Below are 23,224 nucleotides of genomic sequence, written 5' to 3'. Positions count from 1 at the left end.
TCTTGATAATGGGGCTGCCGAGAAATCCCAAAAAGTAAAGACTCAACTCTGACACTGTTGGCCCTCCCCTTTTTCAAGAAGAGCCACACGTCTGAGTACAGTAGAGGATATACACATGTGTATTTCCAGTCCTCAACACTGCCTTCTTTTTTTAAATAAGCTGGTTTTCCATTACTGATCTAGTTAATGGTTTGTGGTTTCATGACATCATAGCCTTTGTTGTCCCTCATGTCCCACCAAGATGCAGCCAACAATAAGAGAATTACCTTTTTTTTATTTGTTATGCTCCCTTTTTTTATTCATGCTATCAATCAGTGTGTCCCTGCTACACTCGTGTTTTATATGGTTTCATATGATGGGGGTTTTGTAAAATATTGGCTTTATTCCTGCTGATACCCCCATGAAAATGCATTAATGATATCCTATGCAAGCCCTCAACTTTGCTTTTGGGCAGACAAACACAACTGCATAATGTTATAGTAATTTATGCAAGCCAATGTTTTTCAAATGTTACAGTAATTATGAAGAATATTCTCACTTCTCCCCTACATGGCCGCAGCAGAGCAAATCTCATTTCCAAGGCAAAGCGGGAAGGAACACACCGAATAATCATTGTGTTTAATGCTCTGGTCATAATCCCAGGTTTTATGATGGTTTTCTAATGATTTTCTAATGATGTTAAATATTAGTAGAGAGTACAGCCATAATTTGAACACAGCAGTCGTTTTTTCAGTGCTCTATCAGCACACCCGATTGCAGCAACAATGAATATTGCACTGGGAATGAGATTTAGGAGCCATCCCTTTTGGTGTTTTATTTTGCCGTCTCCCCATCTGCCATAAATCCTCATTGCTGTGCTCTTGAAGCCTCCGCCCTTGCCTGCTTTCCCCAGGTGGGAATACAATTAGGTGCAGGGGCCATTTCATTCAGTGCCACTGTCTGTCCACCGCAGTCATTCGTAAAAAAAAATGCTGGAGCTGTCCCAGCGGAGAAAACAGTGGACTCCTGGGAAATATAAAAAAAAACAGGAAAGAAGAGGGAGGAAAAAACTGAGGAAAACAGTGGAGAGATGAGCACAAAGACGGGCAAAATCTCCAGAATTGCTGTCAGAGGAGATACAAGCTTGGCCTCTGATGAGTGACAATATTGAGCAAAATATGTATTGCAGACAAAGGCTTTGTCTCCTTCCTGTGCCTTTTCAATGAATTACACCTCTCCACCCCCTACCCCCAGCTTTTTAATTAAATGGCTGCAGCTCCATCTCTCTATCCGTAGCTCCCCATTACAGAGGCTAGATAAGGGATTGCTATCTGTAGCATGTTAAGAAAGGCTGCTGGGCAGCCAAGCCTCATGAAATTTGTCACAAGATCTCATTTTCCTCATTGCCAGACGTGATGCTTATAATTGATGTGGAGGCAGAGGTAATTTATTGGCCGTCCGCAATTATCATCCCCTCCTAGCTGGGGGATGTGACTGCAATTTATAAGTGTGTGCGCGCGTGTTGTTGGTGTGTCTGGGGTTGTGGGGGGTGACATTGTTTCATATAAATTAATGCAAAAACATGATTCTCCTTATCACAGGGTAAGTGTGTGTATGTGTGTGTGTGTTTACCACTTAAGAATGCAAATCAATGATAGGCTCCATGTCATAAACAATATGGGGTCTGTAATTCAACCATGTTCAGTTTAGGTGTTGGTGGCTGTCAGTGCGGCAGCTGCACGTTCACACATAGCCAGGGGTGGAAGGGCGACCAGAAGCATGGGAGGTGAGGGGGGGGGGGGGGGGGGGGGTCAGAGAGGGCGGGCCAGAGGGCCAGAGGGGGCTGGTGCTGCAACCCTTTGTCCACCGCTCCTCCTTATGTCTTTAGGGTTTGTTTTTCACATAGTAAAAACAATCACCCCATGGGTAGATTGTTAATAATGTGTCTGAATAGTGAGACTCTCAAACTTAATGCAGTCAGTCATTTAACTGTGTTTTTAATCAATATATTATTCCTCTTTCTAACTTTCTACTGATATATTCAGAAAACGAAATTGCCACGATGATAATAGTGACAAAGTGAAGTGAAGGTAATAGAGGGACTCACCCAGTGTAATACAAACCTGAAATGGTCTCTTTAAATTCCACCTAATGAAATTTATGAATTTATACCATTAGTCAGAAATTATACTTTTTCACTTTGCCAACTGAAGAGACATAAAAAATAATCTGCATTCATTAACATAGGAACATCATTAGTGGAATCAAGGCAGCGCTTCAGCTCAAACATGAGACATTTCATGGATTCTTTGTACTGAAGGTACCGTGAACTCACCAGGCTGAGGACAGTCTACTGCATTCAGTGTTGTCCACACAATAATAATGACTGCACCTGTTTGTCTTCATGCACAATGTGCTTTATCACAAAGTGACAAAGAAAATACCACATTCTCTAGAAATGCACTTAACACATTATTTCAAGACCTTGTGATTTTGTGCTATTGCTGGACAAATAAATATCTGCAGTTGTGAAATAAAGATCATTCAGGCCTTATTGTTCATAATTTTAACTACACAAACACACCTACTAATGTGATTGAGGGGAGAAGTTTCATGCTCTTGCAGTGTTCACGTGCTCCGCTGTGTAGACGAAGAGCGGGTTTAGAGGTGCACAGATTTTCCTGTCGCACAGCGGTGAGCTCCATGGTCAGAGAGGATTGCTGTCATGCCATGGAGGGGAGAATGAAGAAGATGAGGCCTGTCACCAGCAGCCACTCTGAGCATGCTCTGTTTGTCTGGGGAAATGGAACCTGTTTGTTTTGTCTACCTGCACGCCTGTTGTGTGCAGTTGCCAAATTAGACTTTCAAATCAAGAAGCCAGTGGGAGACCGAGACTCTAGTTTTCTCCTTCCCTTTAATAATCATCCCTGTTTACTCTTCAGGGAGTCATCTTTATATATATATTTAAATATATATATATTTATATGTTTTTTTTTGTTTCACTTAAATGCGTCCTCTAAGCAGGGAGAGTGTCTTTAATAAAGCGAGCAGGCAGAGTGCCATTCCAACATGTGAATTGCACTGGAGAGAATTGAGAGATGGAAGCAATAGAGGAACACCGGGGGAGTGGGGGGGCTGCCGCCGCCGCCGCCGCCGCACCCTTCATGCTATTATCTTTATGGCATAGCAAAACATGCTTGAGGCAATCAGCATGAAATTGTTAATTGCTCAGCCCACTTGTGCGTTGCTCGGGGGACAGGGGCCTTCAGGAGGTCCTGCATCATGCGAGTAAGGGGTGTCCGACTCACTGCCTGCACGTCTGCTCTCCCACACGACACAACGCACTGTCCAGCCAACGTGTTGTCTTCTCTCTCTCTCCGGGTGACCTTCACAGAAATACACCGGCACTCACCGGAGGCACACTCCACACAGTGTACTTAAGAGTTAATTGCAGCTACAATAGAATATGGGATTGTTAAATGTGTTTTGTTTAACATGCACGGTGTAGTGGGCAAAGACAAATTCTTTATCGTGGCAATGGTTTTTGGTAAAGGGTAAGAATTTAGTCTTGAGTGTGTGAAACATGGATTTAAGGTCCGGCCTTTGTGTGTCAGCCTGTGTCAGATTATGGTTTATGTTTTCTCAGTAAGCCACAGATGAAGTGACGTCTCAGATAAGAATCAGAAGTGAACAAACCCAAATCCTCTGCAAAAAGAAACATGTTTCCGTGAAAAGACTCAGAGGGCACGAGGTCGACCTCTTTGTCCCGGGCATCACAGGGGGCACTATTGCTTCCAATGTGATTACATACATACACAATTATAACACTTCTCCCGCCTTCCTCTCTCACCCTGTGGCTCCAGTTGATGATACGTAAGACATCTTTTCAAAACCAACACCACGCTTTTCTGTTACATGCTCAGTCAGAACGTAATGCCCCTCCTCCTGGCCTATCAGTTTTGTTCCTGTTGGAAGAGGAGTGGAAGGAGCAAGGTTACACAGGGCGTTATATTAATGGGGCCTGTCATGCGCGTGGATCGTCTTAGGCGTGGAGGAGGATGAGCGCTCAGAAGGTGTTGTCTTCAAATAGGATTTCTGCAAGTGAGACATCCTCGTTTCGGTGATATCCCCCTCAGAGCAGCCACTTTCTTGTGGAATGATCTGTTATTAAGCAAATGAAGTGCTGCGGGCCCAACGGTAAATCCCTCCACTTTGTCATGGTGTGCTCTCAGTTATCACACCCCGCTCCCTCATTCATCCCTGATGTTCTACCAATTTCACCATGTTACACCCGGGCACGGCAGCCTTGTATTCGAAGGCGGTCACCCCTTTTGGAGCATGTGTGACGCGTGAAGAGAGAGGAATCCAAGTTGTAATCAATGACTCCTCAAAAGGCACATTGATCTCATATAAAAAGAGGAGGTTGGAGCTGAGCAGGGGGTTTTCTCCAGAGACTGAAGTTAACGTTCCGATGTCAGATCCAAGTGTAAATTTGAGGGAAGACCAACTGAACGTCAGATCTCATGTCTGGATTCTGCTTTCCATTTGCTAAGCTGGTTTCAGATGTGCATTGAACTCCAGATAATCTCCTGGAAATAGGAGAGAACCGATGTCAGCTGCTGCGGACATTCTCCAGCCAGCTCCCCTTGTAAACACTCTAATGTCCATATGAGCTCATGTGAGAAGACAGCAGGAGGAGTCACTGGGCGAGTGGGACGGACACAAAACTGAACAAACCCCAAAACAGATACAAATATATGAGGATAACAAAAGAGTGCCATAGCGCCAACAACTCTGTAACTTATATAGTGAGCTTTTGCAGTTAGAATATCAACTGACATTAGTTTCAGCTCGTGTGTCATATAAGCTTAACTTTCTTTCTCCCAGCCGTCTATTGCATGAACCTTACACCTCCTGTGTGTTATTTCAGGTTCTGTAATCCCATGAACTACTCTTGCAAATGGCCAATAGTTTAACCCGACACCCCAACATCAGCTCAGTCACTCCACATCGCAACAACCCAGACTCAAGCAACAATTAGACAATCTCTTGATAAACTTTGGTTTGACACGGCCGCCCTTTTTTCCCCGGGCCTCCCAGATACATGATAAAAGAGAGACAGGGGCGATCGGACCGGGGGTGGGATAGACAGGCGGGATGGTAACTGCTTGACAGAAATTGATTACATTAATTGATATGCCAATATGTAAGCTTGTTACATCCACCATTGCTTAGGATGATGGCTAACAGGTCCCGGTGATCAATGGAACCAATAAAGGCTTCGTTCATTAATGAGCAATGTGGTAATTAATGTTATCCCTAAACCAATTACCTCAGGCAGTGCATCTACAGGAAAAAGCGCAGCAAATAGTCCAACCAGGTTATCTCTGTTTTACTCTTAGCAATTTTCTCATGCAGCCTCTTTACTGCTGTGTGAATTAACATGGCTGTATCAGGCTGCGCTCTGGCCCCCCCAGAAAAACATGTTGTCAAATTATTCCACAGGTTATCAAACAAATGCAGAATTTAAAAAAGGGTCATATTCAGGACTGTATTTAAAAGACAACAGCTATGAAGTCACGGCTTCTTATTCCAACCTAATCCTGTCCAACTTGTTTCTCCCTTTTTTAACTTCACGAGCTGAAATAGCCAAGTCTCTGTGAGGATCTTTGTTCTCCACGTCCTCCTTCCTCGTCTTCTCTCAAACGAACTGCTGTGCAGAGGTGCAGAGTTAAAAGTTCAGTGTAACAAACCAGGGTGTGGGTTAATAACTCCAAAAGCATGTCAATATTACACCTTTAATTGTACGTTATGTGCAGTGCTGTTGATGTGGTTAAAAAAGCTATGTCGGTACTTTGTGTCCACAGCCACAAAACCCTGATTGTCTTGACAGTTGCCACAGAGAGCGAGCAGACGAGTCCCAGCCCAGTAACAAACCACAGCTCTATCGCACAGACACACTGTCTGTACATAAATAATAGCAGGCTCATGAATCAATACTATTGTTTCATGCTTTTAAAGTAAGAATTGTCGTACCTGGAATTCATTACCTCGTTTATTGCTCAATGTTTTTACTCAACAGGGTTTTCTGCATTTTAGTGCACTGACACTGTTGAGGAGCGAAGAGTACAGTGTGACAAGTCTGGCTGTGGAAACAATAACGTGTTAAATGACAGTCATGCTGATCATCCTGCCCTGCCCTCCATGTCTTCAGTTATGCATTTACAGTAAATGTTTTTCATTCATTGAGCGTGACGTCGTGGCTGCAGTTGGTTTCGATTAATTGCGGATGCTTGTCTGAAAATTTTTGTTTTGTTTCATCTTGCCCAAGTATCACTCCAGTGTGTTAATTTTGTTGTGTGTTTAATAATTGACACATGGCTATGTCTGTATTTAGGCTTGTGTAATGTCCGCACTAATATGTCCATCAGTTACTTCTAGGGGAGAGGTTTTAAGAAGCTATAAAAACAAACAAGATAATGGAGAAGTTGGCTGTTAGACTTAAATATTCCTACATAATCCGACTTAACAAAATAAGAAACTGAACTAAGTGTGAGATGATGACTTATTAGTTGGGACAAGCCCTTTAGACCAAAATCCAGTTCATGTAATGAGTGTTGCAGAAGTGCAGAAAGGCCCATCTGTCTCTCTGCCCATTATCCGAAGCCTTAATCGGGTCTTACAGCAGGGCAGGCTAAATAAACAGTAAGTAAGTTGTCTTGGGTAGAGGAACGTCAATGCCTGCAACTTGCTCAAGCCTTTGCTCTGAATGGTTCTGTATTGACCCCGCAGGACCCCCTGAGAATTCCCTAATTGAAAATTAATATTGAATCAATGCCGCGGGCCATTTGCATATTGATTATAAACATCCAGGAAGGCACCAAGTATGTCCGGGATCAATAGGGCCCTTCTGCAGCAGGCCGAGTGCACTACATCACATGGCAGCTGCCTGCTCCTGAGGTTAATGACTGCTGCTTGTTAAGGAGCTCTTGTCAGGTAGAATCCAGCTGCAGGGTCTTTTTGTCAAAGCGGCCAGAAGCTGAACTGTGGAGGTTTGGAAGAGAAGATACAGATGAAGTGTGGGATTTGGGCAACACCTTCCTTCACTTTACCTTACCAGCGACAAGGAATCCAAGTTTATCTCTGCATTAGATGTGTGGACATCATCGCTGCTCTTCCTCAAATAACGTTTCTGGCCTCTTTTATGCTCTCATATCTGTATTTCCAGGCTTCTGTATCCCAGCTTTGAACTCTGACCGCTCCCTAACACAGACCATAAAGCTCTGCACTCATCTGTGTTTGTATCGTATATGTGTGCGTATGAGAGAGGATAAGGAAGGCAGGCTGATCAAAGATAACGCCAACCATTTCCATCCCCCAATGGGAGAGAAAACAATATTAGGTAGATCAAAAAGGCCCTTTTTTTTTAATTTGCGATGAAACTTTCACAGCATTACAAGACAAAGGAGACCCAGAATCCCCTACTTTAAGGCACTGATTAAGATTCAACACATACATTCTTCCCCCAACTCCCCGTAATAGTTTCCACATGTTGAAGAGATGTGAAGAGGTGGAGGCAGGAGGGAAAAGGGATGGTACGGGAGAAAGTGGAGTGAAAAGGTTAGATGCTGATATAGGGAGTTGTAGAAAGAGATCTCCATCGAACCAGCGCCACTGGTAGCAGAATCCCACGGAAACCCGACTGACTGGTTTAGTGGGAATGCCGAAGAGCCTGCTTATAAACTAATGGGGCTCCCTAAAACTGGATGATTCTCTGAGCCCACAGGAGACAGCAGACCTGGTGTGAAGCACATGTGAGAGCAGCTTATCCTCCAGTATATGAAAGGCAAGGTCTTGAATTAATGCGTCCATGCAGTCTGTCCGTTCTCCCCTCATCACCGCCCCCACCTCAACCCACACCCTGCACTGGGAGCGAGGGTCTGGGAGTCGCGGATGGAGTGCCGGGCCCAGAGAACCAGGCTGCATCTGATTGCTTCATTACAGGCCCTTTCATTGACTTGGTTGCACTGAACTGATGAACTGAGGCAGTGGACAAGGCCACATAATAGGAAGAAATGAATTCTTATCACAGCCTTCTCAGGAGGCCACTGGTCCTGGCTGGAGCTAACATAAGCCAGGACTGAATGAAGAGGAGGGGGCTGTATCTGGGCCCATTCATGAGGCAGCAGCAGGCTGCAGACTGAGGACATGATGGAGCTTTAGGATGTTGGATCAGTACGCAGGGGAGGAACCACGATTCCGCAGAGGGGCCTATTGTTGTAGGCAGCTTGTTTTAATGATTAGTTTGGTGATTAGCGTTTGCTTTCTCGCCATAACTGACACCTACAGCCCAACATATGTTTTTCCCAATTGTTTATTCCAGCAAGCCTCCAGAGGCAGACCTCTGTTAGTTAGAGTCCCAGCCTCAGGCCCCACGGCAGCACCCAAATACCAACCGCTGAGATGAATAATTAATTTGGTACCTTATTGGGCTCTCAGCTCTAACTCTACAACCCCTGGCTAATGAGTGAGAAGAGTCTTCTGCAGCAAGGACAATAACGGCGCCCATTATATAAACAACAGCAGCACTAACAACCACAGCCACGTATACGATAGAAAACGTAATATGCGATATAACACAGAGGCAATTTAGCAGCAGGCTGTGCCTCCGTAGGGCAGACGCTGTTAATCCCTGACCAGGCCGTAGAGAGAGGCTGGGGACTCACCAGCGCTGACCAACCTGCTCATTTCCATGCATGTGTGCAGCGTCAGCATTAAGCCGAGGTGGAGGAGGGTAGCAAACAACCCAGCGTTTTGCAAAAGCTGCTGTTGTGATCCTTCCCCTATTAACATAACGGCTCCCTGTAAAAGTTAAAGTTATCTTAAATTATGTGATGTTGTGTCATGATGTTCCGCAAACGTGCATAAATTTGAAAGTGCTTAGTGGAATCTGCTGAGGGACAGGCGGGTAACACCTACCTGCCAGTGGGCTCTGCTCTTCATCACTGCTTTCCCCTTCCTCCTCCTCCTCCTCCTCATACCTGATCACCAAGCACAAAATGGATGTTGTAAAGCCTTTTCATTGGGCTTCACTTCACAATCCAGAAGCTTCAGTGGTTGCTACTGAGTTGTTTTGTCTATTTAATTTTTTTTTATGTTAAAGACATGTTAGTCATTTTGGTCATTTAAGAGCAGCTGGCCCGTGTTCGAGCCACATCATCAGTTCTATTTTTTCCATTTTCTGTCTCGTCCTCTCTCTCTCTCTCTCTCTCTCTCTCTCTCTCTCTCTCTCTCTCTCTCTCTCCTGTGGCTGAGCCAAAGATAACTGAGTAGCTGTGTTTGACTGTAATCACTCCAAGTCTCGTTCTCTGGAGAGCAGCACAGTGGGCAGCGCAGATCCACACCCCTCTCGGAGCTTTCATAACCACTTTCACAGCATCGTGACATGTTCATGAAGAATCAGACAAAGCCCCGATTGTGCATCGGTGTACATGGGTTTTATACGTGTAGCGCACAGGCCTTTAAAACGTACCGCTCTTTGTCATTTCCGAGATCTATCGTCGGATAATAAACAATCAAACTGCGGTTAGAAAGAGAGTAAATGTGACCCACTCTGAGAGGGACCACTCGACTGAACAAGCGTTAGAACCAGTCATTTGAATAAACTTAACAGCACAACAAGAAAAGAGCCCTCTTGCAGGCTGAACTGTGTAGGCCCGCTCTGTCAAGTGTCACTCTGAGTCACTTTTATAGCTCAGGTAAAAATTGAAAGCCTAAAGTAATTTTGCATACTGATCAGGCTCAGATTAATACAGGTTGGATATACCACTGACATTAGAAGAAGGATAACTGCTTTAAATGGTGGTTGAGTTGGTTTTTCACGTCTCATCGACTGGCTCCGAGTCTATTTAGTAATTATGATCGTAAGGTGTGCGCATAATCAAATAAATAAATGATGCTGCCAGAAATTATGTCACAATAAATTAATACATTAGGAGAAGTGAATAAAAGGAGCAGCTAATTGCGCGAGATGAGTCTTTTTCATTAGCCTTTGAGTGGTAATTTCATTGTATGCATCACGAGCCATGCTCCCAGATGAAATCAAGTTTTTAAAGTATGCAAATAAGGCTAAAGTATTATGTTAGTAAAAGCGTAGAAGCATATTTGCATAGACATCTAGTTGTAATTTTGTTTTGATCTTGTGTCATTTGACCTCTTTTCACTGCAAACAGCAGCAAGAAGAGAACGTTGAAGCTTCTCTATGACATCTAACATCAGGTTTTGGGGGAGATATAAGAAATATATGAATCCCAAAAGTCAATATTTTGTTCAATATTTCATTTTGGATTGAGACATAACCTCAAGATACCCTCAAATATTTACTTACCTTCCTCGATAATCACAGATGGAGACATCAGATGGTGCAGTATTGATATTCAGTTTTGTTCTCTTTCTTTATATCTATTGTTGCGAGCAAAAAATAAACTTGGTTAAATGCATCTTCGATAATTGCACGACAAAGTTGGTAGATTATTTTGTACATAATTACAGTGGAAAACAACCTGCCTATTAAGCCTTTAATGGCAGTAATACAGAAAGCAATTACCATTACTTTGCTGCTCACATTGAAAATAAAGATTTCTCTAAATTAAAAGGATCCACTGACTACTGCTAATTGTGTGGGGTCTGGTACAGACATCTGGTTGTACATCATTTGTAAGGGCTAAATGCTGATCAGTTAGAAAGGCTTTTACAAGCTGTGTCCTAAGTGTGTGTTCTTGGGACTGCTCTGCTGCCAGGGAGTCTGATAGCTCTTGAATTATTTATCTATCAGGCTGCTGGACGGTAGTCACGGCGACCTAGGCCCCATAGTGTTTGTCTGGCGACATCTCCCTCCAACAGTAGCCATTGGCCGACAGGGCTAGGGGGGCTGATGAACAGTGTGCCCGGGACCAGCGTTTTCCAGCCCGTCCTCACACGCGGACCGTCGGCTCTGAATAAAGGCTCGGAAAGATTTACAAAGACCTGAGTGCAGAACTTTTTTTAATTAGGGAAAAGATGAGGTTAGAAAAAGAAAAAAGATTGAAAACGAAAGATAGAAACAACCACCCGTTTTCCTATTAAGGAGAAATGTCAAGCGCGGTGGTGAAGCAATAGTCTGTTTGCATCCCTTTGTTGTCCTCCCTGACATTGAAGGCTAATTTTTCATGGTTATTTGAACTGGAAAATGAAAGAGGGGTTTGCGATTATTTCCTATAAATGACAACACAATCGCATTACGCTTCAGTACAAACACAGAGAGGATATTGCCTTTTCATATTTCATGTGAAAGTAATGGATGGGCTATGCAAAGAGGAACAGAAAGAAAGACAAATGGTGAAAGAAAGCGCGCTGTGTTTGATTTGTATTAGAAACAGAATGGATGGAGGTAGCAAGTCTTTTTTTTTTTTTTTTTCTGACCCAATAAGTGGTAGCACTCTCATGGATGTTTTAAAGTGCTGCACAGTGTAATCATTGGATTTCTTTAGCAATTAGCTATGAGCAACCAGCCGAGGTGGTTGTTAGAAGAAAAGTTGGCCATTGCAGCTTCGACAAAAAAAAAAAAAATCATTGTAAGGTCCCCTTATATACTGTATATTTGTACAGCTGTGTGATTTCACGAGCAACATAAATGTAATAAATAAGGTAAAAAAAAAAGAAACATCCTCCACCTCTCATCTCTAAACATCAGAACTTATCAGACCGTTAAACTTTCGAGAGCAAACACGTCAATGTTACCCTAGATTTTATAGTTTAAATAAAATTGATTAGTGGAATTGGTATTCATAACCTTGTCAGATTCTGTTTTATCTCGGCGTACGCTTTCATAAACAAACAGCCCGTCAGGCGCAGGGCTGTGGAGGGAGACTGGGAGGCAGGCTGACCATCGAGGAGGGTGGCAAACCAGCCCACTCTGGAGGGGCATGCAGAGAAATGTGTTTGTGTACTTTAAGTTTAGAAAGATTGAAGGACCGCCAGGACTCATGTAAATAGAACCCATGTGGGATCTGTGAGCCGGACTCCTAACACGCGCCGAGGCAGGCGCTACATACATCCAACCATGGCAACATTGATTTTCTGAGCTAATACCTCCACAGAACAGTCCACAGGCAGATGGATGCACTACAAAGATATGCAAATGGTGCATTCAATAAATCGACAGGCAGAGATCTTTTTCAGACAGTCCACTGTACTGGTCTGCAGTGCCTAAAAGGAGAGATAAACAGATAAGTACCTGTTAATGGACACACACACACACAAGTGTGCACACTCAGACAAACATACAGGCACCTGCCTGTTACCTGGGAAACTTAGATCGATACATTTCATGTTAAGCAGAACTGCTTCAGAAAAGCACATCAACTAAATGCAGGGAACATGTTTTTATATGAAAGTGCTATCTTTAATATGGGATCGTCTATTTTTTCTTTAATTTTCATGGTTTTCATCAAGAAAGCTGTTTGCACTGTGTCTTGTGTATAATAACAAAACAAACTGTGGGTATAGTCATATTCAGTGCGCTTATTAGTCAGATATGAAACAAAAGCTGCTGGGTGTATGTCATATATAATAGATGTGGGCTGTCTTGTTAAGCCCAGCAGGCTGTATGTGGCTGCGTCTCTGTGGAGAAAGGCTCTGAAGCTCGCTGTACCTGGTAATTAAAGAGAGTTTGTGGCAAAAGCCAAACATCAGGAGAGATGAGCTATGAACAAAAGAGCTGTGACAGTTTCAGGTTATGTGATTTTTGTGTCCCTTTTTTGCCAAATGAAAAATCAATACATTTTCCGGGTTATACATATTCAGAGTGTCCACCGTGCTTCCGCCCTGATGGAGAGAGGGGCGGGGGACTGTGGGCTCGGGTGGGGGGAGTTGCCTGTCTGCCTGTCATAACTGTACCATCGCATTTTCCAACCCACTGGTGAATATTTCAGAGCTGATGCGATTGCCCTTCATGACAGTGGTAATGCTTTTTTTTTCCATATACCCCTTGAGCCACCCCCACACTCCGTGAACCCACCCCAGTTCTGCTCGGTCCCTTTGAATGGCTGCAAATAGGTGAAGGCATTGTAATATGAGCGGGAGGAAGAAAGGGAAAAAAGATGCATTAATAACAGGAGGTTGATTTAAGAGGAGGCAGCAATGGAGGACGATAAGCATAAATGCACTGCGGGGGTGGGGGGACAGAGAGGCAGAGTGACTTTTTGTGCAGAGCAGTGTCCCTCAGGCGGTGTAGATGGAAGAGCACTGCCCAGTGATGTTGTTGCCCCCCCACATCCAGGCTTTTAGCTCACCATCCTAGCAGGGAAATGTGCAGCCTGCGTCCTCCATTGTGGACGCAATATGCGTTAGTGAGCGGCCATCATCTTGGACATTCAAGGAAGTCATTGTGCGTGTGTGTGTGTGTGTGAGCTGGGGCAGAAGCGTGAGCAGTCCCTGAATGCTCACTCCCTGTGCAGCCACATTAACCTAGATCCTCCTCTCCTTCATCACTCAAGTAAAACACAAAGAGAGGGGAACTGGAGCGGCGCTCACTTTATCCACTTTATTTGTAATGTATCTAAACATGCCATTAACACGAGAACTATTTCTAATTAGTGTCTTTTCCCACGAGGTATCACTTTGGGGGAAATTAATACTTTGCATGCCGCTCAATAACAGTTCCTAATTTACTAATTATCAAGACCACAAAAAGGCAGTTAGCGTGTTTAAGTGTATTTCTCTTCTCTGCTAGAGAAGACAATTAAAAACAAAACTTCTCTGTGTGGCTCTTTGTGACCCGAATGCACAGAGCATCCATTAAAATGGGCAGTGACTTTGAAAAGGCAGCGGAGGGGGGGTCAAATTTAGTGTTGTGTGGACGATGAGGCTGGTTTGATGAGCAGGCACCACCGGGAGAGTAGTGCAGCGAGTGGTGGAGGAGGAGGAGGAGGAGGAGGAGGAGGGGGGGGCTGCCGCGATATTGTTCTAAGGCAGTGTGAGCTATCACTGCTGTTTGTGATTAACTCGCCGTTTTAAGTTTTTCTTTTTTTTCGGCTCCTTCGTTATTAGCTGCCCTAACCCCGTACCCCTCCTCCATCTCGTGCACCTCCTCCTCTGCTGTCCCACCACCTCCTCCTCCTCCTCCTCTCCCCTCCTGCCTTCAGCCCCATGGAGACACAAAGTATTCATTCACATTTAGATCCCGAGGTCACAGCAGGGCCAGCAGGGAGAGGCCAGCGTGCCCCCCCCACCACCCGTAGACAGGTCAGGAATCTAACATGTAACTCCGACCAGCAGCGCTGAGGTAGCTCACTCTTCTTTTCCTTACAAAAAAAATGTGTGAAAGCGTGTGGGAGAGAGGGAGAGAGGGAGAGAGGGAGAAAAAGGAAAGAAGACACTTTCATTTTGTGTGCATGTGGCAGGAGAGAGTCGAGTTTGGTGCCTTTTCATACATTTTACCGCATTAATTCTGCAGTTATGTGTATTTTATTTTCAATTATTTTCAAATATTGCAGCCCACATTTTTAATGGATCTCACAACTTTTACAAATTAGCATGAATGTATGCAGTTTTTCAATGTGTCCACGTTTTGACTTCACATTGTATTGATTATTATGACTGCTGATAATATTGTGTTGTGGTTTATTGGTTGTTCATAAGCAAAAGCCCTTTGTGTCTATGGCCAGGTTGTGGTCATGTTTTTCTCTGTTGTGGTTTTATGAGAGGTATCGTGTGAGGACGCAAGATGGGAGATTTTCTGTCTGTGTGTAGGGGGGTATGATGGGTTGGGGTATTTTCATGTGCGTTGCGCTCTTAAATAAGGGGGGGGGGTCTTGCATATGGGGCACAGAGGTGCTGATATGAGGAGCGGACAATGCATGAAAGCCCTCAGCATGGGTCCTGTGTCTCATTGTCCCATGGTACCCTCCTGTCACTTTCATTTTGCACCCTCTAGTCTAGAGTCAGGCCAACTTTGATATCAGGAAAGGGGTGCAAGGGATGATGGGGGGGGCAAGAGGGGGATTTTTAAAAGAAGAAGTAGGGGAGAAAGATAGAGTCTGTGAAGTGTGAAATAAGATTGCTTTTTATCCGACAGTGCAGCGCTAAAGAAAAGGAAGCTGTCCGGCCCTGGATAAAGCGTGTGGGGGGGGGGGGGGGCACCTCTGATTTACAGTGCGGTCCTGTGACACCTGGTTAAAATGATAACAACGGCCTCAATAATCATAAGGATAGTAATGAGAGCACAGACGCACACAAGAGCCGGGATCGAGCCTCACTCCCGGGACTCGAGAGCCGGAGAGGGTGAAGCGCATCTGAGGGCCCCCAGCATGCTGTTCTCCACGGCTTAGGAAAGAGATAGACAACACAATGAAGTTGACTAAGACTCTGTGTTATTGCTATTATCATTATTATTATTATTATGAACTCTAACTACTCTCTGAGGAACACTGGGGCCGTTCTTTCTCAGGTAGGACTTGTATTTCTCTACTTTAAAAAAGGCAGCTATCATCATCATGGCGGTATATTCTGCTGAGGCCGAGGACGGAGGAGGAGCCTGACCTAGTGAAAGATATCTAGAGTGACTATTATTACTTGTTGCTGCTCTTCTCCACAGTCTGGGAAGGAATACTGGAAAGTGCAGTGGTTACCATCAATTATTTATTAGGCCGTTTGTGCCTGTCAGTCTGATTAGCATTAGTGTAATCACTGCTCTTCAGGGGAAAGGAAGGCTGCTCTCTCTCATCTGAAGGTAATCTCGCCGTTTTCAGTGTCTCATCTCAACCGGACGCCTCTTGCATAGCATCTGCTTTTGTCATCTCCACATATTTCTTCCCCCCTTCTCCTTTTTTCCTCCTCTTTCCCCCCGTGCGTTTCTGTCTGTTGCTGCTTCCCCCCCTGCACCTCATTAATGCGTGTGAGCAAGTAGCACTCTCCCGGCTTGTAGAGAGTGACACCTATGGGCCCGATTGAGCCTCTGCACTCCCAGGCAAAACACGAGAGGGGAAGACTACTATGACTAGATGCGTGTGTGAGTGAGTGCGTATTTCTTTGTGTGTATGTGTGTGTGTGTGTGTGTGTGTGTGTGTGTGTGTGTGTGTGTGTGTGTGTGTGTGTGTGTGTGTGTGTGTGTGTGTGTGTGTGTGTGTGTGTGTGTGTGTGTGTGTGTGTGTGTGTGTGTGTGTGTGTGTGTGTGTGTGTGTGTGTGTGTGTGTGTGTCCTTCTGTAAGATGTTGGAACAGAGAGCCCATGGACTGTCCCCGCTGACTGACTGGAAGAGCAGAGCTGATATTTATACGCTCAGAACAGATGAGTGTAATCTCTGTGTCGGCAATGGGTTTATTCAGCTCGCATGATTAGATTAATGGAACTGTTTCATATCATTGTATTAGGATGGTTAATGAAGACAATTAATTAGAAGACAACCTTCAGGCTATTGTCCTTTACATCTCTGAAATTTGGGTTAGAAATGGCCTGCTGCCATAGCTTTGAGTGTTTCTCCTCATCTATTTTCAGAGTTAATCTATGGCTACAGTTTTAGTGTCTCTTCCATTTGCATCCGACTCTTAGGCCACTCATGACCTTTCATTAATTATGGTCAGCCCGGCTTTAATCATTCTGTAATACCGTTAGAGATGAGACGAGAAATAGGCAAAAGCCATTTGCCACTTTGAGATGTAACACTGCTCCTGGAATTAAATGTCTTCATTCCTGCATAAATTATGGATGGGGCTGTGTGTTGTGTGTGCTAAAAGTGTCATATACGTTGATTAAACATCTAAATAAAAAATGTATTGGAAATGCAGGGAAGAAAAACATCACAGTGTGAGCGTGTACAGTACGTGTTCCGGAAAAGGAGGGCTGGGTACAGGGAAGCTGAATGGCATTAGAATCTTGGCTGCCTATCACTGTGATGTTTAAGCACAACGTGTGTATTAATGTGTGGGTGGGGAATTAGTCTCACTGCTGGTGTCACGCAGCGAAGAAATGACACCATGCCCCATTTTTAAAGGTGAAAAAATTTACCTGAGGATTATTTTGTAATCTGAGCACCTGCGCAGCTGTACAGTATCCTAATTCCTGCGCAGTTGTGGAGATTTATGCAGGCAGGAGTCGGACGGGATTTTTGGGACTCGGCAGCTGATTTCTGGTTTTTCTGTAAATGTTTAAGATCTGCGCCTCACCAGCACGGGACGGGCTGCACTGGATGGAATTCGTGGGTTGCCTTGGAAACATAATAGAAACATGGATAAAAATAAAAGAACAAAATGCATTCCCTTATGTGGGATACTGGGGACACTTATATTCACTTGGAGACAGTCGGGCCTTTTAAATGTCTTTATTTAAAAAAGGATCTTGTACTGTTAGAACTGTGATGTGTAACAGCACAGTACGTGCTCGAGTCTCTCTGCTCAGCTGTTCCCTTACACAATGGCGTTCCACAATGACTCCATATGTTGAAGCGTGCAGTTGTGTGTAGAATCATGGATTTGTAATTTGCTTTTGGTAATACGCACCTCTTATAATTTTGTAGCTCCATTAACAAAGAAGACAAATGTACTTTAAATATCATGAAATAATTTCAAGTTTTTTGAGATACAGTAGCTTTTCTTTCACACATGATACAAACAATGAAATGTCAGAAAACAATAGAATTTGATTCACATTTCATTTAGAAACATGACTTATTCTCCATAAGTCATTTCTCTTTACTCGTTCAGCAGAAAACGAGAGTCTATGAGTAAGAAATGACGTCGGAAAAAGGGACTGTGAGAATAGCCATGAAAGAGTGGGATGAAAGTGCATCTGTGATAATAACACACGCCAATGACAACTCTGTATATACAATGTATGTGATATTTCACAACTGGTGGGATAAACAGCGAGTGTTGGGGATAATGTAACATCATAAAAGTGGTTTGGGCTGTGGGTAATCATGTGGTGAGCTCAGATTGGATGTGTGATGACTGCAGGGCTGAATACTTGAACAGGATATTTCAGTAGCTGTTGTAGCATTGTCAATATATCAATAGCTCATAGACTAGAGACCTGAGCATGAAAGCATTTTCAAAAGAGCATTTAAGTACATTTGCCGAGAATTAGCTGACTTGTGTAATAGCTGATAGGGCCTATTGACTGCGGCCTAGTTTACGGTTGTCAAATCAATGCTATTGCATGCAAGTCCCACTACTTTTAAACAAACTTAACAGGCAGAGGGGATGTTCAGGGGGCACTGTAGGGAAATAAAGAAGATTGATGCCCTTTTTATTATCTGTTTTTGCTATCTTTTCCTCTGTGTGTTACTTACAAATGGCATTATCGGATATCCATTGTTTGGACTTCAATGCGCCTAAATGGCCTGATATATTGAGCTGAGGCTTTTAAGGTGGTTACAGGGGATTTCTGCCTTTGACTTGGCATAAAAAGTCAAATGAATTGTGGCTTTGAAGTTTTAAATATTTATGGTTTATTTCTTGGCAATAGTAGCGCTGATGAGGTGGAATGGGTCGTGTGTTGTTGGTAAGTAACCTAGCAGATTGCAGCAGGGGACGTTAATGTATGTGTGTGTGTGTGTGAGAAAGAGAATAGGGGCTGGTCTGGTATAAGGTCTTTCTCTTGAAGGATACTGGCCGGACAATTATTTTACCATCTGCCCACTTCAGACCACATGTGCTTTTCTTTCTGCAGTTTTATGTCCACATTAAACCGAAAAAAAGCCATATATGTGTCATGGTGTGGAATACATGGAGAAAAAGAATAAATTACTAACCAGTATAATAATAATAACAACAATAATACTACTAATAATACTACTAATAACAATAGCAATAATAATTACAATTATAATACAATTTTCCTTTTTTCTTCCCCTGCACTTCCACTCAGATTTAGTAATTCCTGTCAAAATGAATTTCACAGCGCTGATCAGACACAGGCGCAGGACAGAGAGCAGAAAGCAGATTCTGCCCTCTTTGTCTGCTAGCCTTGCAACTGTGTGTCAGCAAATGTAATTGTTGCAAGCTCCTATAGAAAAAAACGCTGCCGTCCCTTTAAGTGCTTCCACCAATTCTGATGGCGTGGTGATTTACATATCCCGTCCTCCCTCCCCCTTCAGGAGAGCTGAGCGAGGATGTGGAGGCTGCTAGTGAGACCACCACAGACCAGGAGGACCAAACCAAAGACAGAGAAAGTGGGGGGGAGAAGGAGCTCACCAAAGGGACAGGTAAGGCCAATATTTCAACCACACATATTTAGGGACTAATATTCACAGGAACCATGTGACCCTGCTCCTGAATGGTTCTGAGCCTTGCATCTTATTACATTTTTAACAAAAATATGGGCAGCCTTGTTTTTTAAAAAGCATTTAACTCTCTTTCCCCAAAACCTCCTAAACCCTGCTCTGACTCTCAGAGGCTGCTCTTTCACCGCTGCAGGTTTCCAGGCATTAAATCCCATCAGATACACTCAGGATAAATTGTCAATTTGGGTAATATGTCCAGGTGACATGTGACCCGTGTTTTGTCTCCGCTCAGGAAGTGATGTGAGGAGAAAGGCCTGCATGCGGAACTCCACCTTGAGCCATGAGTGTGTGTGTGTGCACATGTGATATCACTGGCTTCTTCTCAGTTTTGCTGCACACACAGACAACCAGTGTTTTTAATGTTCTCTCAGGATGGTTGTATATGTGGCCCTCTTTATTGACAGGTGTATGTGGTGACTCCTGAGCAGGGGGCTGGGCTTGTAGGCTGAGGGGAGGAGCTTCAGGCCCAAACAATCTCTGGACAAGGGCAGGCTGCAGCTCTGTAGCAAAATGTTTTTGAACATTTTAGGATGTGGTTTTGGAAGTGGAGAATGTTTCGAGTTTAAATGGCTCTGCATTGATACACTGTGAACTTTGATTTCATGCATGAGTGGATTTTCTTTTTACACATTATGGGGTCAATCATGACAAATAGTGCACTACATTGTAAAAATGTAACAACTGAGTATTGGCTGGACTTTCTGCAATGATAGGTGATGGCAGTGCTAATATCTGATGTAAAAGATCCATTTCTGCTTCTCATAGCTGTTGTCATTTTCGTTTGGTTATTTTGGTATTTTCAAACAAATAGTTTTTCTTATTTGATTTAAAAACTGTTTGTTAATTTAATAACACTGATGCTTGTGTGTTAAAAGGAGTTTTTTTCATAGATTGTCAGATGTTTAAAAGAGAGGAAGTTGAGACCGATGCCCAACTTCTCCACAGAAATGTAACATGGTCTCAAACACAAGTTCAAGTCGTCTCAAGTTTAAAGCGAGAATCTAAAACATGTGTTTTTTTACCCTATAAACCTTCCACTGCGTGTGACTCACTGCATCTGCATAGACAGTGCTTTTGTTTGAGTGACTTTATTCAGATTTATGACACATCAGTGCAAATGAGTATAGTTTAATTCCTCTTTTTATGCTCAATTTACTCTGTATGACTGTGTTGTGGGAAAAAAACCTAATGCTGACAGTTGAGACTTCTCTTATTCAATCGAAAGGATTTCTGATATTAATGATAGTGAACAGTTACAGGCCTGGATTGATGCTTCTCACTTGTCTAACTTCGTGTGTTACTGCAGGATGTTTTGATTTACACTAGTCAGGTTAAAAGCTGGAAAACAATTCAGACCTTTTGCATACCTAGGTTTTTTATAAAGTGCAGGGAAAAAAACTTCATCGTAGTGTTTGAAGCCCAGCCTTTGTAAAATGTCTTTGATATTCGAACTTCTATTTTAAATGAGGCTGAGTTGTTTGTGCTCTTTGAAAGGGCGACACTCTTCTTTGATGGAAGAAATAATGATATGCATGCCTGACTGAATATGGCTAAAAGTATGTTTTAGCACATCAAAATAAAGCACTTTAAAAAGCATTAAAATGAGCTGGCCGATTAATAATTCACTCATACCTGTGGTGCACAGGAAGACGACTCCTCGCATTAGGATTCCTCCTTTTTGAAAGGCATGCAATTTGATACAAGCATATTCAGTTCCTTTCCTCCCCTCTGTCAGTCGCTAATCACCAAATAAGTGTGTTTCTGTGTTTTCACAAAGGAAATATGTGCTTGCATATGAAAAATTTACAGCTTCCCAGCAGCTTATTAGAAACGCTTAGTTAAAAATAGCATGTGCATTAGGGAACCAGGTCTGAGGTTCTGTTTGATGTCAGTGAAAAAGGTGGGTGGGGGTTGGGGTGGTGGGTTCAAGGCTGTGTTGTCAGCGAAAGGTAGACAGCTGTAGTTTAATGGAAGGGTCGCTTTTTGTGCCTCAAACTTTTTCGCGATTGATGAATACAATGCCCATTCAAAGCGGGCGAAGAAAACCTGTCTTGTGGAGAATAAGCGAGGGAGACCTCACAATGCATTTGGTAAACAGAGGAGCACTTGTTCGGGCCTGTGATCGTCTGAAGATGTTTGTACAGTAGACACGCAGATGGCAGAATACGGTGCACGAGCGTCTTGGCCAACCTGTTATTTATCTGAAAGGTGCTCAGTCTCCCACTGTCTGAGGATGAGCTGTTTCTAAGGTCCATCATTAGAACTACTGAAGTATTTCGTCTCATCGCTGTCATGTAGCTGTTGGAACAGAGCACAACATTGTTCCTTTACAAATGACAGTCACTGTCAGACAGACGGCATTAGCGAACACAGAATAAAGGCTTCCTCCTTTTTAAAGCCACTGTCAATCTTATTTTCTCTTTCTTGTTCCACGGCTCCTCAGTATTCATTAAAATCATTTAGAGGTACACCAGAAGCCTTTGTAAAATGCATATGTATTTGGCTTGTCATCTCTTGAAAGATGCATTCATTATTCAGTTTTTTTATTTATTTATGTCAAAGATAAGACGTATATATAGACAATAAGTATACATGTGCACGCTTTCAGACATATGTAAGTGTCACATGCTTCCAACCCTACAGCCAATGTGTGGTTATGAAGTATATCATTATTAGGAAATGTATGCAGATAGAAGAAAGTGTAAGTTACAGTAAAAGTAATTACGAGTGGAATACTAAGATCCTAACGTATGTGGACAGTAATGTTCATGTTGGCGGTAGCTACAAATTAATCATGCAGCGTGATTAGTAATTCAAAGGGTCATTTTTAATGCTAAGGTATAAAATATGCATAAACGGAAAGCCACGAGCTGCTTTTCCTCTTCCCTCACACCTTCCTCACCTAGCTGAGACAGCACCGGCGAAAAAAGGGGATGAGCGCCTGCACAGGAACAGGATCCTTACCTCCATTAAAGCGGGTGGTGTATTTATGCAGCGGTTGAATGTATGGGGATACAGCGAGGAGAAAGGCAGGAGGGTGGCGAAGTACAGGGGGAGATAGGAAGGTGAGGAGGGGCTTGTTAATGCACCTGCAGAACTGGACACAATGTGATTTGACACATTTAACATAAATATATGAGAGAGCTTGTGTTGAAAGTTTGGGAACCTTTGTGAGGAGGTGGGGGGGGGGGGGGGAGAGAGAGAGAGAGAGAGAGAGAGAGAGAGAGAAATGGTGTGTCCATTCTGGTGCTGGGAGGATGGCCGTTCCTCTGAAATTGAGCTTGATAAATAATTATTTTCACACCCTTCTCCCTACATTCAATTTAGTGGGGGTGGGATGAACAATTATACTTCAGGCCGGATCATCCACCTTTTTAAGACCATTAGAGTCCATGAAGCTCAGACAGACTCGGAATTAGACAAAAACAAGGTTTAAAGTATTTCATTAATACCCTGTAACCAATCGCTTTTCGTAAAACTCAGTTTTAAATGTTTTTTCAATTTGACCTATTTAGAGTTCTTTAAGTGATTCAGAATTACAGAAAAATATATATCCGTCTACTTTGAGTATAATTATGTCACATCTGTTTTTTATATGTGCCATTACCGAGCAGTCATGTCACAGTCTTAAGTGCATACAACACAACATGCATTCAGCTTGTATGCATGCAGTAAATCCATTTTTATTATCCCTTGCCATGCAGGACTCTGTCTGCGCTGGCTGGGGTTTAAATGTTAGTGTTGTTGAGGTACAACTGCGTGGGAGTATTTTTGAAGCCCCAATTATAAGTGATGTGCGGGTTCCAATTTACCATTTGATTAGCTGCCGCACACAGTGGCTATGTGCGAATAGTGCATATTTTCCTCAGTCATTATGCACCAAAACATTGCTTTTTTTACTTCTCACATATCGAGTCTGATAAATAA

At 43.2% G+C, this 23,224-nt stretch overlaps 1 protein-coding gene across 3 annotated transcripts in view; it reads left to right on the top strand.

The window, feature by feature from the left end:
- Positions 1-23,224, top strand: part of zfhx3b (zinc finger homeobox 3b) — a 134,176-nt gene that overhangs the window by 88,265 nt on the left and 22,687 nt on the right. For all 3 annotated transcript variants that reach the window (XM_053427309.1, XM_053427385.1, XM_053427462.1), the window contains exon 6: positions 19,112-19,219. In XM_053427309.1, the coding sequence (XP_053283284.1) occupies positions 19,112-19,219 (108 nt within the window). The remainder of the gene's footprint in view (positions 1-19,111; positions 19,220-23,224) is intronic.

Source organism: Pleuronectes platessa, chromosome 1, assembly GCF_947347685.1.
Source record: "Pleuronectes platessa chromosome 1, fPlePla1.1, whole genome shotgun sequence".
NCBI classification, from domain to species: domain Eukaryota; kingdom Metazoa; phylum Chordata; class Actinopteri; order Pleuronectiformes; family Pleuronectidae; genus Pleuronectes; species Pleuronectes platessa.
Note: the sequence above shows the minus strand (reverse complement) of the source record. Positions and strands in the feature narration are given on the sequence as shown.